Below are 14,807 nucleotides of genomic sequence, written 5' to 3' on the forward strand. Positions count from 1 at the left end.
GTTATGATAAACACAAATTTAGAAGAGTGGCTGCTTTTTAAGAGGGAGGGAGGTACAATTATGAAAGAGAACCTGTGGAGATTAAGTAATTTTAGGTCATGTTTTATTTCTTAATTTGGATGTTAGATATACAGGTGGTCATTATATTATTATTAAACTTTTTCAGAATATCAGAGACATTTTACATTATTTTAAAAACGAATTCTCAACCTCTCAGCATCTTTTGCTTTCCGAGCTAATTACCTGTGGTTCATGTACACATTTATCTTTGAGTAATGGACCAGATAGCACCAGTATTTCTGTTCAGTCACGGTCAAGAAGATTCTACCAGTGGTAGAATCATTTCTGTCATATGGAGAGAGGGAGCAAATTAAGGGGATTAAAAAGCTGTCACCACTTTCCTGCTAGTCTGAAACTACAAAATGGAGCCTTTTATGGTCTCTAGAACAGGGCTGCATAAAACAAAATACTGCAAATCTGTTTATTTAGTGACTTAAACTGAGCACAGTTACAATGTTAAATACAGTCCCTTATCGACACAGGAGGTGGATTTTTTAGCAATGTCACCTTTGCTTCTTTTATTATTTTAATTTGTTTGTACTTTTTTTAAATCAAAGTAACATTGGATGACAAACACTGTGTGATTCAAAGGTACAGACTAACACAACAACACGGATAAAGGACGTCCCATGTACAAATGTATTTATAAATATGTCCATATTTCACCTGCAGTGTGGTGAAGACAGCTGTGCATTTGCTTTCCCCCAGCATCAGGTACCCTGCCGGGCTGTGTGCGCTGGTACTTTGCTTCCTTACTCTCCTCTCCTTAACCAGCTGCAGCATCCCCCCTCCTGGGGCATACTTGAGGAGTGACAAGAAAGCAAGGAAGCAGCATGGAGGTGATCAGCACCACACTCTTAAGCAACTCCCTGCTTGGTCACCAACACACCACAGCTAAATGCAAAATTCTGTTCCAGTTACAGTGTTTCCAGGATGCTCAGGAGCCCTGGGTATGGCTCCTTCCAGAAACACACTTGCCCAAGCCTTTTTATCCCCTGCTTCTACTTTCCTCCTCCACAAACTCCCTTCATCCTCCTATTAGGACTTCATCTTCCAGAGTTTTAATGACCATCCTATTTTAACAATCTTTTTTCTAATGATTCATTTTATTTTTGGATCTTGTGGAAAACAAATATAAATATACACAAAGCATGGATGTAGAGTTTAATGAGTTACTATAAGATAGCCATGTTTAATCACTCACCAGATTAAGAAATAAAACATTGACAACTCTAAATTAGGGCTCATTCTGAGTACTGGCTGGGATTGTGCATGTGTGTGTGTTCATGCATCTTGATGTAGCTATATATCCATTTCTGTGGACATGCACATAACATTATGACTCAGAAATTCTATGCCTGGAATCTTCAATTTTAGTAGATCATGCCCTGAGTTTCCAACTCGGCAGTTATATATGAGATTTTCCATTGATCTACCTCTTGATCTTAAAGCTGGACCTCTCCGACCTGCATACTCCCACATCACTTCTTAGATGTCGGCAGTCCACACTCCTGAACTCTATACCACCATTACCAACCCCAAAACCCCCCAGGCCTCCCCAGGGGACATATGTACAGTAAGTGAGAACATTCCCCTCACCTTCTCCCAATCCCAACATGTCACCAAGTCTCCAAATTGTACCTCCAAAACATTTCTCAAATGATTTCTTTCCCTCCTTCTCTACCACCACTTCCTTAGTTCAGAATGCCCTGAATTCACCCTAGGGCAGTAAAATTGCTTCTGGTTATTGAATACTTATGCTAATGATGAGCAGAGGACTTATAAGACTGTACTAAGAACAGATATATTGTAAAGTGTAATTATTTTTATTTTACAGATAAAGTGAAGCTTTTAGGCTTAAGTAAAGTTATAAAGCTAGATTGCTGTGGAGTCAGAATATATTAATGAGTTTACTTTTTCCTTCATCCATTCAAAAAAAAATTCACACACTGAAATTTAAATACAATTGATATATTGTCTCTTAAGAAATAAATTCCCTCCATTACTACAAAATCCATGTGAAGTTTTCAAAGAACCACACTTGATCATGCCATCCAACAAAGTAAGGTCCTCCAGAGAGTCTCTGGGGCCCTAAATTCTGCCCACTGCCTCCAAGGCTCATCTCCTCTCCCCACTGTCTCTGGATCCCACCTTGCTCCTTAGTGGGATGCAATTTCTTTCAACTCCTTGAACTGTCTGAGCTCTCTCTTTCCTTCATACACACTGATCAGTCACCTCCAGTTTCCTTTCGCTGGCCTGCTCTAGACCCCTCTGCCCCTCCTCCCCTGCTCTAACACATGTGAACTCCTGGCTACTACCCAGGTCTCAGGTTAGACATCACTTCCTCTCCCCCATGCCTTCAGGCCCAAGTCTGGGTACTTGAGCTCCTTTTGGGCTTATTTAGTGTCCCAAATCCCAATTATAGCACTTGTCTTTATGGATTGCAACTGTGAAACAAGCAATTACTAATCTCTGTGCCCTGGGTGACAGGCGGCCCAGCTAGTGGGCACTGCTGTTCATTTGTTCCCTGCTCTATCAGTGATACCTGCATAGTGCTGGCACTTAATAAGTACCTAGGGTATACTTCATTGTTACAGTGGATGAAGACACAGAACAGTGGGAGAAAGCATGAAAGAAACCAGAGATGTTTTCCCTCTAGTCACTATCTTAACTCCCCCAAAATACAGTTAATTTTTACCATTTCTATCTCTACAACTTGAAAAGTGCTTTCACATTAATTACACCATTTGATCAAACAATTCTGTAGGAGGAAGAAAGGGGTTGTTCTACACATTTACATATCAATTTATGCCTCTAAGAGGTTCAATGGCTTCAGTCAAGTTACAAATAAATTTAAGCCTTTGGATGTCTCTCTCCTATGTACCCATGACAGACTTCAAAGGGAAATGAGCTGGGACACAAGCTCTGGACTCTGGTTAACTAGAGCTGCAGTCAGAAGTCAGAAAAGGGACACTCTACTGTGGGCTGGCATCAGAGGCAGATGTAGGTTCTGTAAGTGCTGAAGCTTTTACAATTTGGGGGACCTTCTTGAAGAAAAAGACTAGAAATTCAAACTTAAGTGCAAGCTTCATTAGTTTTATGGTGCATCCACTTCTGAGATGAATAATAGAATAAATTAGTCTTCAATGAGTCAAAAAAAAAAATATCACAGAACGGTGGAAAGTGGACTGGTAAGAGTAAAGCTATTTATTAGGCAGTTACCCAGGGGCCAGTGTAAGGTACTATAATAGGTCCAAGACACAGGTGATTAAAGATGTGGCCCTTGCTAGTAACACTTAAAGAACTGATATCAGACTTGCACAGAAGAGGTTCAAACAAGAACGACTTAATAAAGTGTTAAAACGTCCCCAAGTGATAGTATGGAAAGTTTCTACAGAGTGCTCATGGCTTAGAGCATTCATGGCTACCTGAAATCATACATTTAGTATGAATTACTAAATGAATTACATATATATAGTATTTACATATATTTAGTATGTATATTTAGTATAGTATGTATACTATAGTATAGTATATATATTTACATATATTTAGTATATTTAGTATAAATTACATATATTTAGTATGAATTACATATACATAGTAGAATTAGTGTTGATATTAGGGGCATTTTGTTTCATAAATGGGATAGTGAAAGGTTTATTGCCTGGTCCCTGCTTACAATACAGGGTCCAGGAGAGGTGAACACGGTTTGCCCTGTTCATGGCTGCAATCAAGCACCAAGCGAATTTCCAGGTTCATAGCAAGCAATCCATTAATATTTATGGAATAAACAAATGAGTGAATAAAAGAAAGAACAAAGGAACAAAACTTCACAGAAGTTCCATGTGTCATGTTTTGGCACATGTCATCAGTCTTTTCAGTTTAAATGTGTATTTCTGTATATTTTAGTGAGTTTTTAAAAATTAACTGTCTCTGTTGCCAAGTGAGTTATCCTGCCTGGACAAATCATAATTTTAAGAATTTGGCTCATAGCCCAGCAGCCGAGGAGGAACACTGGCAATCAGCTTGAGGAGGAAGCTGAGTCAAAAGACCAGTTGGTTTGTTTTATGTTGCTTGTTTCTTCAGCCTGAGAGACACTTGAACTAGAGTCATCCAGAGAAGAGATAATTTGAGTGAAGATGTGGATTCATCTGGAGAGACAGTAAATATCCAATGAGACGGGGTGTTGGAAATTAGGCAGGAGTGAGGGAGAGATGCTCACCCAGAGGGCTGCCCTGGCTTTGACCAGCGAGACAGGCTCTTCTGCATACTACAACGAGCATATATTCTACATTTCTAGCTCGGAGAAGTCACAGGCAAGGAGATCACCACACTGAAAACCAACTCTTAAATCAGAGCATATAGAAATAACAGAAAAAACTGACAAAAAGTAATAAATGTTTCAGAGGAACATTTCAGATGAAGTTTGAGTAAGAGAAAAAGATAATGAAATTCAATATTTGTATTCTGTCCTTTACATAAGATATTATCACAGTTAATATCTTATATCTTAACATGGAAACACTCTTAGAGGTGACTCCAAGATGCGAGTTCCATGATCCCTGAGAAGTTGCAATAAGAGGGAGAAAAGCCAGTGTCTGCAGATGCTTAACTAGCACTGTGGTGTGGGGCCCTGGGTGATTTGGTGATAGGTGCATTACGGTGGCGATAAGTGATGGGATGGGGAGGGGTTCTAATGTTACCTCAATTAAAAATAGATAAATAAATTTACAAAGATGCTTAAAAAACTCAAACTCATCTAGCTTGCTGGTTCTCTGTACCAAAACAGAGCCATAATGTCAGAAAGGCTTCCAAAGCCTGGAAGCTCCCTCTAGGATAAGTTTGGAGTCTAGGAAATCGAAATTTGCAGCCATCTGAAAGTGAAATACATGTGATGTTTGTTTTGTTGCCCCTGTACATGGCTTGTGAGATGCAGGTACTTCATGGACAGCCGTATAGGGTGGAAATGCTAATTAACATATATCATAATCTGACCATCTATCATTTATATAGTATTCCCAAAATAGTATATCTATAAAGAAAATAAAGCTTTTAAACCATTGTTAAGTTTCACATACATAACTTATTAACTTATATCTCAGTATGATTTTAATTAGTGGAATCACATCTATACACAAAAGCAATTCTTCTTCACTATTTGATTTTACTCCACTTTTCAATTATCATCCATAAGGAAAGAAAACGAAACACAAATGAAGACGTATTAACAACCACATATTTTCAGTAGATTCTCATTTACTATTCTTGACCATCATGCTACATAATTATTCGCATCCCTACTTAACAGATAAGAGCACTAAGCCTTAGTTCTACATTCTAAACCTTTTAAATTTTATATAATTTCCTAAGGTGACAAAAGTGGGAAAGTGATAGACCAGCCATGATGAAAACCCAGGTTGTCTGAGTCAAACACAGGGCTCTTTCCTTTATTCTAAGCATTCTCTTAACATTGGTACTATTTACAGTGCTTTTCCTGATTAAATATTTACCAGACAATAGCCAGTAAACTGGAAAAACAAGATTCCTTCAGACAGTATATCTCCCACGCGGCTTCAGGACCATTTATATTAGAATTTACTGAAGTGCTTGATGAACATTGATGCCTGGACCCAACTCTAGCCCTATTAAATGAGAACTGTGATGGTTCCCTAAAAATCATTTTTAAACAAATTCTACAGATGATTCTATTGCAAATAAAAATTTGAAATCACTGTGACTAATTCTTTGAAAACCCCCATTGTTATTTGGAGCTTCAAATTTGACAAAATACTTATTCTTATTGAAGATAATCTTTTGGATTAGAGATTGTGCCATAAAATTCCACATTCTCCTTAAGGATTTATCTTTGCATTCTCACAATCCCCAATATAGGTCTCTAGGAACAAGCAAAGCAAGCAAAGGCATCATGCCTGCACTCATTACACACAGATTCATTTCAACCTTGACATAATGCCACCATCACCCTTTCATAGCTGAGGGACCTTGCCCAGAGAAATGGAGTAGCCTACCCAGAGCCACCCAGCTCAAGGCTAAAAGGTGTTTCCACCTAGTTTCTCTAGCAATGTCTTTATGACACAGCTCCTCTCCATGAATTACTGCTATCTAGAGTTCAAGAATTAAGGGGGAAAACTTTCCAAATGTCTTGAGCACACAAATCAGTCAACCTCTACTTTTCAATCTTATTTTTAGTCCAGTAAGAGTAATCCTCTTAAAATTAATGAAATGTATCACCTAACAGCACAGACTAAATAAGAATTCCCTACAATGAAATTACCAAAAACTCTGTCTCTGTGATGCAGTAACTCTGTGATGCAGTAACAAATGACATAAAAGCAGCAATGCTCAGGCCCATCTTTACGCATGCAGATTCCATGGTGGCACAGCCTGACAGAAGTCTAGGTGCCCCATTTCAGTTTGTACCATCTGAGGATCATAAAAGTATTTTCCTCAACTGCAAGAATACAGGCAAAACAAGATTAGATTTCAAGTAAACCTAAGATTAGTCAAAACCATGCTTTTGTCAATATCATAGTTGTTTGGCCCATATCCTTGGAGAATCTGTGTGAAATACATGAACTAAATCTGACATTTGATAACATCTACTACTCAAAACAACAGATGGGTTCATACCCATAACAAGACCAAGGAAAGCTTGCTTTAGCCTATCTCTAGGAGTGCAATGACTTCACACCTCTTAAACGATTCCAGACTCTGAAGTGTCTTGATGTGGAGCTAGTTTAGTTATAGGGCTGGTGTCAGCTGCCAGTGGTAAGATGCTGGATGCTGGGACATACAGGAGAAGCCAGTGGATACCTGGGACTTCAAGGTTAGCCTGTGCAGGGGAAGGAACCCTTTGTGATGAGACTCTACATTCAAGTTAGAATTAAGAAGTCAGGAAATAAATGGCAAAAGGCTTGTCATTTTAGTTTGTTAAAACTAATTTTTAACACAGAACTTTGAGATGTACATAATTATCATTAGAGATTTTAATTTTGCCTAATGTTCTGTTTCACCTTATGTTCTCTGATATGTGTGCTTATATAAGATAATGATGAAAAGTGTAGGCAGTGAGGAGGACGAGGAGCTGCATAACAAGGCTCAAATAATCATCATCATTAATGTAATGATCATCACCAGTATTGCACAGGACCCAAAGAAAATATTTATCATAAAAATAATGATGTAGATATAAATTTGTATGCATGAAAGAAGCTTCCTAAGACATACTGCTGCATGAAAAGGAAATTTATATATTAGTATTTAAACTAAATGTCTACTTGTGCAAAATATTATATGCCTACCTACAAATCTGTACATATACAAAATACAGCTTTTGCTATTTACTCTAGGCACTTATCATATATTTGGTACTATGTATATAGTTTTTTGCACTTGTTCTAACTTTTAGTCCTCATATCCTGGAGATCTAAGCATTATGCTCATTTTATAAATGACCAAACAGACTCAAGAAAGTTAAGAGACTTATCTCATACCAGTTATTAAATAGCAAGCCTAGGAGTCCAACCCAGGTCTGTCTAACTCCAAAACCCAACACCGCATATTAAACATTCAGAGAGTTAGCTGTGGAAGGGTGTTTGCCAACATATTAATAGCTGCTATCTCTAGATGGTGAGATTTCTTTTTGTTTTCCAGTATTGTAAGAATATGCTTTTAAAGGGTGCAAGATTTATACCATCTGAAGAGAAACCAGAGTATTGTTAGAGTATATTTTAAAGTGAGCATACATTAGTTTTAACAAAGATGTTTTATCTGGAATGATATATAAGCATGAAAACCTTCCCATGTTACACTTTGCTAACTTTCCATTCCAAGCAGTCCTAAAAGTAATATTTAATCTTCAACTAAGCATGACCAAGTATATATTGATATATCTGGTGAGTTCCCAAAATCATTACATTTAACTTTTGAAAATTTTTGATTATTCCATTTCCAAAAGACCATCCATCTCTAGACTACAATTCTTCCAATACATCCTATATTTATCACCAGATAAGCATTCTTCCTCCCTACTCAACTGCCTTCAATAAGTCCCCATTAGCAAAGCTCAAAAGTGACCTTAGTTTCATCCAAAAACCTTCCAACAATCTCGCCCTACATGTCCTTATTAGTCTCATCTCTCACTGCTCCCCAGTGTAAAGGATACATTCCTACTAAAGTAAAACCACTTGACTTTCAGAATGCCCTATATGGAATGTCGTCTCAATGGATAATCTCTATCAAAGCCCAATCATCTTCCAAGGACCAAGAAGGAAAAGTCAAACTGCAAAATGCAAACTGCTTAATAGATTTTTTCATATAAAGGCATGTAAATAAGAAACATAACTATTAATGCATAAAATAGGCCACGCAAACAAGCACTAAACATTATAAGACATTCAGCATTTACACAGAAAAGTGACAAACTATATTTCATAGAATTCATGACACCATTAATTATAAGAGATACACGTTATGCAGCAGTAGCACTCTGCCAATTAAGGTATGACTCATACACTGGATTTTTAACTTTTTCATTAAAGAGCTATTTTAGGTCTCTTGGGCATACATAAAGAAAATTAACAAAATTAACTGACCAAGGCATACCTAAAAATTCTTCACATGATCAGAATCTAACTTCTGAATTGCATGCTGATTCCATTCTCCCTGTCTATGCTTTTCCAACAACCATCTTCTATGTATCTACACTATTGGTACATCTCTTGAGCGTGCTCTGTCACTGTCTCCAAGGTTTTCTTTCAATCAACTGATACCCAGTCTCCAGTTTTTGATGCACACAATCAATGAACTAAGTTGCCAGCTTTCACTCTGCCACATGTCTGAGGGCACATGTAACACGTATCCTAATTCCAACATGTAGAAAGGAGAAAAAAGAAGTTTGCTTTAGAAATGATGAAGTTTGGGACTTGAATAAAATACACAGAAACTCACTGAGAATGGAAACACTGCATACGCAAAAATGACCAAGGAAAAGAGATCTACAACAAAATTTTTTTTTTCGCTTTTAAAATTCAACACTTGTCACAATCAGTCAACCCTCTTCTCCCCTCTGAGAATTCCCTCTACACTAATGTCCACAATACTCATCAGATCTGGCAGGAAAGGAGCAGGCGGCCTGCACAGCTTCCCTCAAAGAAGCCATTCTCTCTTTCTTGGTACCTGCAGTATTCTTTTCTCTACTGTGGCAAAACCTCCAGAACCTACCTCATTTGAGTTATGGACAGAACAGCAAGCTTACTATGAAGAGGATGATGCCAGGAAAAATGATGACTACATATATGTGTCCAGTTAGTCTCATTTGTAAATAAAGCAGCAGTTAGTTTTCAATCATCTTTTGGTAGTGAAATATGTCACAAACAGCCTCAGTTTTTTTATTCAATGCCATAAGCATCTACTCTAAGTATGTAGGCCTACAATTGGTTTGGGGATAAAACTCCAAGAAAAATAAGTTCCCATTCACATCAAGCACTCACTCAGTATAACTGGAAAGAAAAAGTCACGGCAGGTTAAATACTGCATTTGTTTTCTAGGTCTAATACAGATTTTTCTGTCGTTGTTTTTTTAAGCATATAAGAAAAAGCTGTAAGAACAACGTATCAAAATGTCAGCAATCTAAAAATTAAGTTGTCAGCCTTTTCCCCTTACGCAAATTACGAAAGAATTAGGGGTTTTGTGCTAATAGAAGCTTACAATCCTAAAGTGTGCAATTTAACCAATCATTGAAAGGTCTAAAAATGCAGTACTGAAGACATTTCAACCAAGTAAACTGCAGTTCTGGTACCTAATTTCAACTTCTCTACTTGCGCCATTCTTCCCATTTTTTTCCTTCCCTTTCTTGGAAATTATGTTCTGGAATGGCTACACAGTTAACTGCTCAGGGTTCCTGTATACCTAAGACATTCACATTAAAAAAAAAAAAAAAGACAGTCCTCTTACCAAGGAGGTACAGAGATGAAAATGGACATAAACAAATATTCTGTGGTTCTTCCTTTCTTTATGCTCACATCACACTCAATTCAGATATCAAAACATAAAATATACTTATTTTACAAGTATATACACTTTATAGCTTCAGTATTTCAGACTTCCTTTATAATTTGTTCAACACTAATACAGGTGAAATGTTTTGATGTTCACCTCCACACCAGAATTCTAAGTCAAGATTAAAATGCTAAATCATAAAAATAATTTGCAAATAAAACAAACACTTAAATGGAAATAAATTACCAAAAATCACTGTAGATATCTTCAAAACTTGTGAAATCTCTAGCTTATTAACTTTTCCCATTGCCAACTGAAACATCATCACTTAAAAATATATCAGACAGAACACTGCCGACAAGAAAATAACCTATCTGCATAAACACCACATACTTTTATTTTTTTTTTAATTTTTTTCCACCACATACTTTTAAAGAAAATACAAACAGAAACCGAGAACCTGGCAAGAATGCTATTTTTGGTACAAAGAAAAGTAAGAAATATATTAATTCTATGCGTAAATAAAAAATAAGCTCACTACTCTTGTTCTTAGGATAATTTTTAAATAGTCCTTTTTAAAGATATTTTCCTCATTAAAGAATATTCAATGATTTTTACTATTTCACAAACTTTTTTTCTTGATCTATAAAACACACTTTCTCATGTAGTTTTGTATTCAAAGCTACCTTACAATTTCCTATTTCACAAAAACATTTTAATCTATAAAATACACTTTCCCCTGCAATCTTGCATTCATAGCTACCTTCCAGTTCTCCAAACAGTACCTTCCGATGCAGTTCAATTTGAGAAAGGAGAATCTCATTCATTCATCAGGCAAAGGTTAAGCCAGCAAGGCACTTCAGGCTGCTGGTTTTGCCAGCCCCACCCTTGTTTCCTTTGAGACACAGTGATGTCACAACACCAGGCAGGGTATGACTTCACCGCTCAAGTCCTTGCTCTGAGCGCATATTTCTTTACAGGCAAAGCAAATCAAATGACAGCAGAGCCCTCCAGGAATGTCTGATGAATTCTCAACAAATTAGCAGGCAGCTAGCCTTTTGAAAGAAATAGATGCAGCAATTGTACAACTAACGATCTCTCTAAATGAAGTGGTGCTAAAGATAAATTTGATTCATGGTTTTCAAGAGTAAGCTTATATTCCACAACAAAGCTGATATTCAGGGGAAAATTATAGTTGGATACCTGAATGAGAGTATGGGCACTAAAGATGACCAGGATAGTAGAGTACTTATGAAATCTTTCTGTTCCTCAAAGTGAATTTACAGAGAAGAAACCTGTATTTACTTTGCAGACTACTCTTGGTGTTCAATTTTACTAGAGAGAACAGGAATTCTAATTTGTATATTTTAAGACTTTTAAAAGTACCAAATTAAACTATGACTGTATTTTACAAGATGGAGGAAAAATATCCTGAATGAATGTTCTTGACATCCTTAAACATTAGTAAATCCAGAAAAGATTCACAACATAACAATACCACATCTCTGAAACATGAAAGATTGTCTATTACCTGGGTGGGCCCTCACTGCATTTCAGCAACCAGTTTTTAAAAGGCAACATATAAATAAAATAGCATCTGATCAATTAAAAATAGCCTTGATCTCCTATTTCTACACAATTCAAATATGATAAAAGTTCAAGCACTGCAAAAATACTGACGAAATTGCTTTTAATTTAAATCAAACTCATGGTGACTTAAAAATTAAATGTTAATATTTCATTGAGGCATTGACCTTTAATCTACATCTTCTCCTAAGCCTTCATTTAAAGAGTTTACAAATTAAATGAAGTGATTAACCTTTTCATTATAGATAGATCATTCACAAGACATCTTGTTTTGCACAAAGTATTTTGCCTAAAGAATTTTAGCTAGTTGGGGCCTCCCTGGTGGCCTAGGGATTAAATCCCTATCAACACCATGGCCTGAGTTCGATCTCTGGCCAGGGAACTAACCTACATATGGCAAAGCAGACCTCTCCTGTCTCACCCACTGCTCCCCTCGGCAGGGTATTTCAGTAGATCTGCCTGTTCTGCTCCCCACTCTGTCTCTGGTGAATCCTCTCACCTTCTGCACCTCTGGCCTACACTCCAGTTCTTCTATGCATAAATAGATAAAAAATAAATCTTTTTAAAAAAGATTTTTAGCTAGCTTCACTTTATGCAGTAACTTGTGCTACTGCCATCTCACTTTTCAGAAAATCTTCATGCAAATGACAGTATTTCGTATTTATTTAATTTCATCCATGCTTTCTGAAATTAACTAATGTAAAGCTTCTACATTTAGAATTTATTTCCTCTTGAAATAACTGCTACTCCAACTAGAGTTTTAAAAGTTTGATACCAAAATTACCATGCATTTTTTTAAACACTGGCTGAACCAAGCTATAAATCATCTCCCATTCCCCAGAGTTCACACAGGCTTGATGCACTGCTGCCTTTTCTTAGTAAGGCTCTTCTGCTTTATTTATTTTAACTGGTGCAACGTCCATGGCTACCAGATATAAATGGAGCTTTATCATTTTTGCTTTCTTGAAACTTTAAAAAATCAGTGCAAAATTTAAAAAGAATGTTTTTAGCACTTGGTGTGAGAACTCTTCTTCTGAGAAAGTTAATGCAATCAAGAGAAACTCCAACACACCTGGCCAGCTCACAGCGCCCAACATGGGTCCAAAACAAAAAGACAGGATATCTGCAAATGCAATTCCGCAAGACTAAAGTGAAAAGGCTGAAACGCCAACTTAATCACGTAATGGAAGCTGGACTGCCTGGCTCTCAGGATTTCTCAGCCCAGCCTCCACACGTAATTAATACCACATGTTTTCTTTATCATTCCATTTGTTCCGCAACAATCTCCCCAACTTTAACCCTGGGCTGCAAGTGGAGGAGAAAATCCCAGAAAACTTTGGATCCGTAAAATAAAAACCGAAGAGGACAGATTGCTCCCACCGCAAAGAACCACAGTTACAATTTACTAGGCAACCACACCCACCGCATTGCAGAAGCCATGAACTTGGCGGGGGCTGGAGGGGGGAGGGTCGAGAGGGAGAAGTAGGGCGAGAAAAGAGGGGGAACCCGAGTGAGTGAGACCCCGCAGCGGGGGCCCAGAAACACCCGCCTGGAACCGGCGGAGCCCACGACTCCCGCGGTCAGGGGCCCGGCCCTCCCCGCCCCCACGCGCCGCAGTGGCCCTCGGGGACGCCATCCCGGACCGCTCGCCGCCGCCCCGCCGCCAGGTGAGCAGCGCCGCCCCCGGGCCCGCCGCCGCAGGCCCGCCCGGGCCTCCCGGAGCAGGAGTCCCGGGGAGTGGAGGCGGCAGCCCGGGGCCCGCAGGTGCCCCGGCTCGGAGCCACGTCTCCAGGGCACTCCCTACTCCCGCTGGAGCGGCCGGCGGTAGCCCCCGCTGGGGAAGGAGACAAGTTACATAAAAGCGGCCGTCCGGCTCCCGAGCGGGGATGCTTTGTGGCAGCGCACCTTCCCGGCCCCGCGCCCGCCCGCCCGCCCGCAGCCTCCGCGCGCGGGGCGCTCCGCGCAGGGCCCCCCCCGCCCGCCGCCCCCGGCGGCGCCGCAGCGGCGTCCCCTGCGCCCCGCCCGCCCCCGCGCAGCCCGGCTTCCCGCGCCCCCACCCCAAGGGGTAACTTAAAACATGGCGCCCCGAACGGGGAATTTTGGCAAATTGACAGCTCAGGGACGCGGGGACCGAGTCACCCCTCTCGGCTAGGGCTCCGGGGAGGCCCCCAGGCCGGAGGCCGGCGCGGAGGCTCCGCGCGCCGGCCCGGCAGCTACTGCGGCGCGGCCAGCGGGCACGTCCCTCCGCGCGGGTCCTGGCGCCCCGGCTCCGGCTGCGGGGGTCCCGGCGGAGGGCCGGGTGCAGGGGCCGGGCTGCGTGCGGGGCTCCCCCCGATTCGGGTGGCGGTGCGGCGGCGGGGCCACGAGTCAGCCGAGCCTCCCCGCGCGCTCTGCTCCCGGCCTCCGGCTCGTCCTCTGCACCTCGCCACCTAGAGACCCCCGATCCCCCCGCTCGGGCAGGCACAAAAGTTACCTCGGCTGGGCCGGGGGCCCGGGCGCGCTGCGGCGTGGGGACTCGCTCGGGCTCGCGGCCTCTCGGCGGTGCGCAGGAGGCTCGGGCGTGGGGAGCGAGCCGCAGACGCGGGCTGCTCGCCGCGGCTCCCCCGCCCGCCTTTGCAGGAGACACGGAGGCTCCGCGGAGCTGCGGCGGGGGCACACGCCCAGAGACAGCGCAGAGAAAGCCAACCTCGTCCTGACTTCGCCTCCCGGCTGCGGGGGAGGGGGCCACCGCAGTACTTCAGACAGTTACGTTGTCACGGCCTCTCCATCCTGGCGCAGGGTCAGGCTCCCGGACAGCGCCTGGAGACCGCTGCCTGCCTCTTTAGCCTCTGGATTCCCACTTAGATTACTGTCCAGCTCTGTCCCTACTCCTCACCCCTCCCAGACACCCCCTGTGAGGATGGTGGGCGGGGGGAGGTGCAACTGACCTTCAAGAGAGTTGATTTATTGGCTCGGGCACTGCAGTAATTGTTGTTTGCAAGAAAAAAATTCAAATTGGCCGCGTCTTGCATAGGGTGGGTGTTGAAGATATATTAAGTTAATAGAGAAGACCTGAATTTAAGGTTAGGGAAGAGGTTTACGGTCTTAACAGCACCCTCCTTCCTACGATCTCCGCCCCACCCCCAGCCACTCCCCAC

The 14,807-nt window shown here is 41.0% G+C and overlaps 1 protein-coding gene and 1 long non-coding RNA gene across 15 annotated transcripts in view; one reads left to right on the top strand and one right to left on the bottom strand.

Moving 5' to 3' along the window:
* EPB41L3 (erythrocyte membrane protein band 4.1 like 3) overlaps positions 1-14,807 on the bottom strand; it is a 189,345-nt gene that overhangs the window by 144,368 nt on the left and 30,170 nt on the right. For 3 of the 13 annotated variants that reach the window (XM_054694175.1, XM_037508806.2, XM_037508797.2), the window contains exon 1: positions 10,847-11,085. The exons of 1 other annotated variant lie outside the window; for it this stretch is intronic. In XM_054694175.1, the coding sequence (XP_054550150.1) occupies positions 10,847-10,910 (64 nt within the window). In that variant the 5' untranslated portion in view covers positions 10,911-11,085. Of the gene's footprint in view, positions 1-10,846; positions 11,406-14,143; positions 14,209-14,807 lie in introns of those variants that run through there. 9 more of the 13 variants (XM_037508802.2, XM_037508799.2, XM_037508801.2 and 6 more) reach the window with 8 other exon arrangements.
* LOC129145602 (uncharacterized) overlaps positions 13,304-14,807 on the top strand; it is a 32,530-nt gene continuing 31,026 nt past the window's right edge. For both annotated transcript variants that reach the window (XR_008551392.1, XR_008551391.1), the window contains exon 1: positions 13,304-13,337. This is a non-coding gene — a long non-coding RNA (uncharacterized LOC129145602). The remainder of the gene's footprint in view (positions 13,338-14,807) is intronic.

The sequence above is a fragment of the Talpa occidentalis genome, unplaced genomic scaffold, assembly GCF_014898055.3.
Source record: "Talpa occidentalis isolate TD23 unplaced genomic scaffold, MPIMG_talOcc4v2.1 talOcc4.13, whole genome shotgun sequence".
NCBI lineage: Eukaryota > Metazoa > Chordata > Mammalia > Eulipotyphla > Talpidae > Talpa > Talpa occidentalis.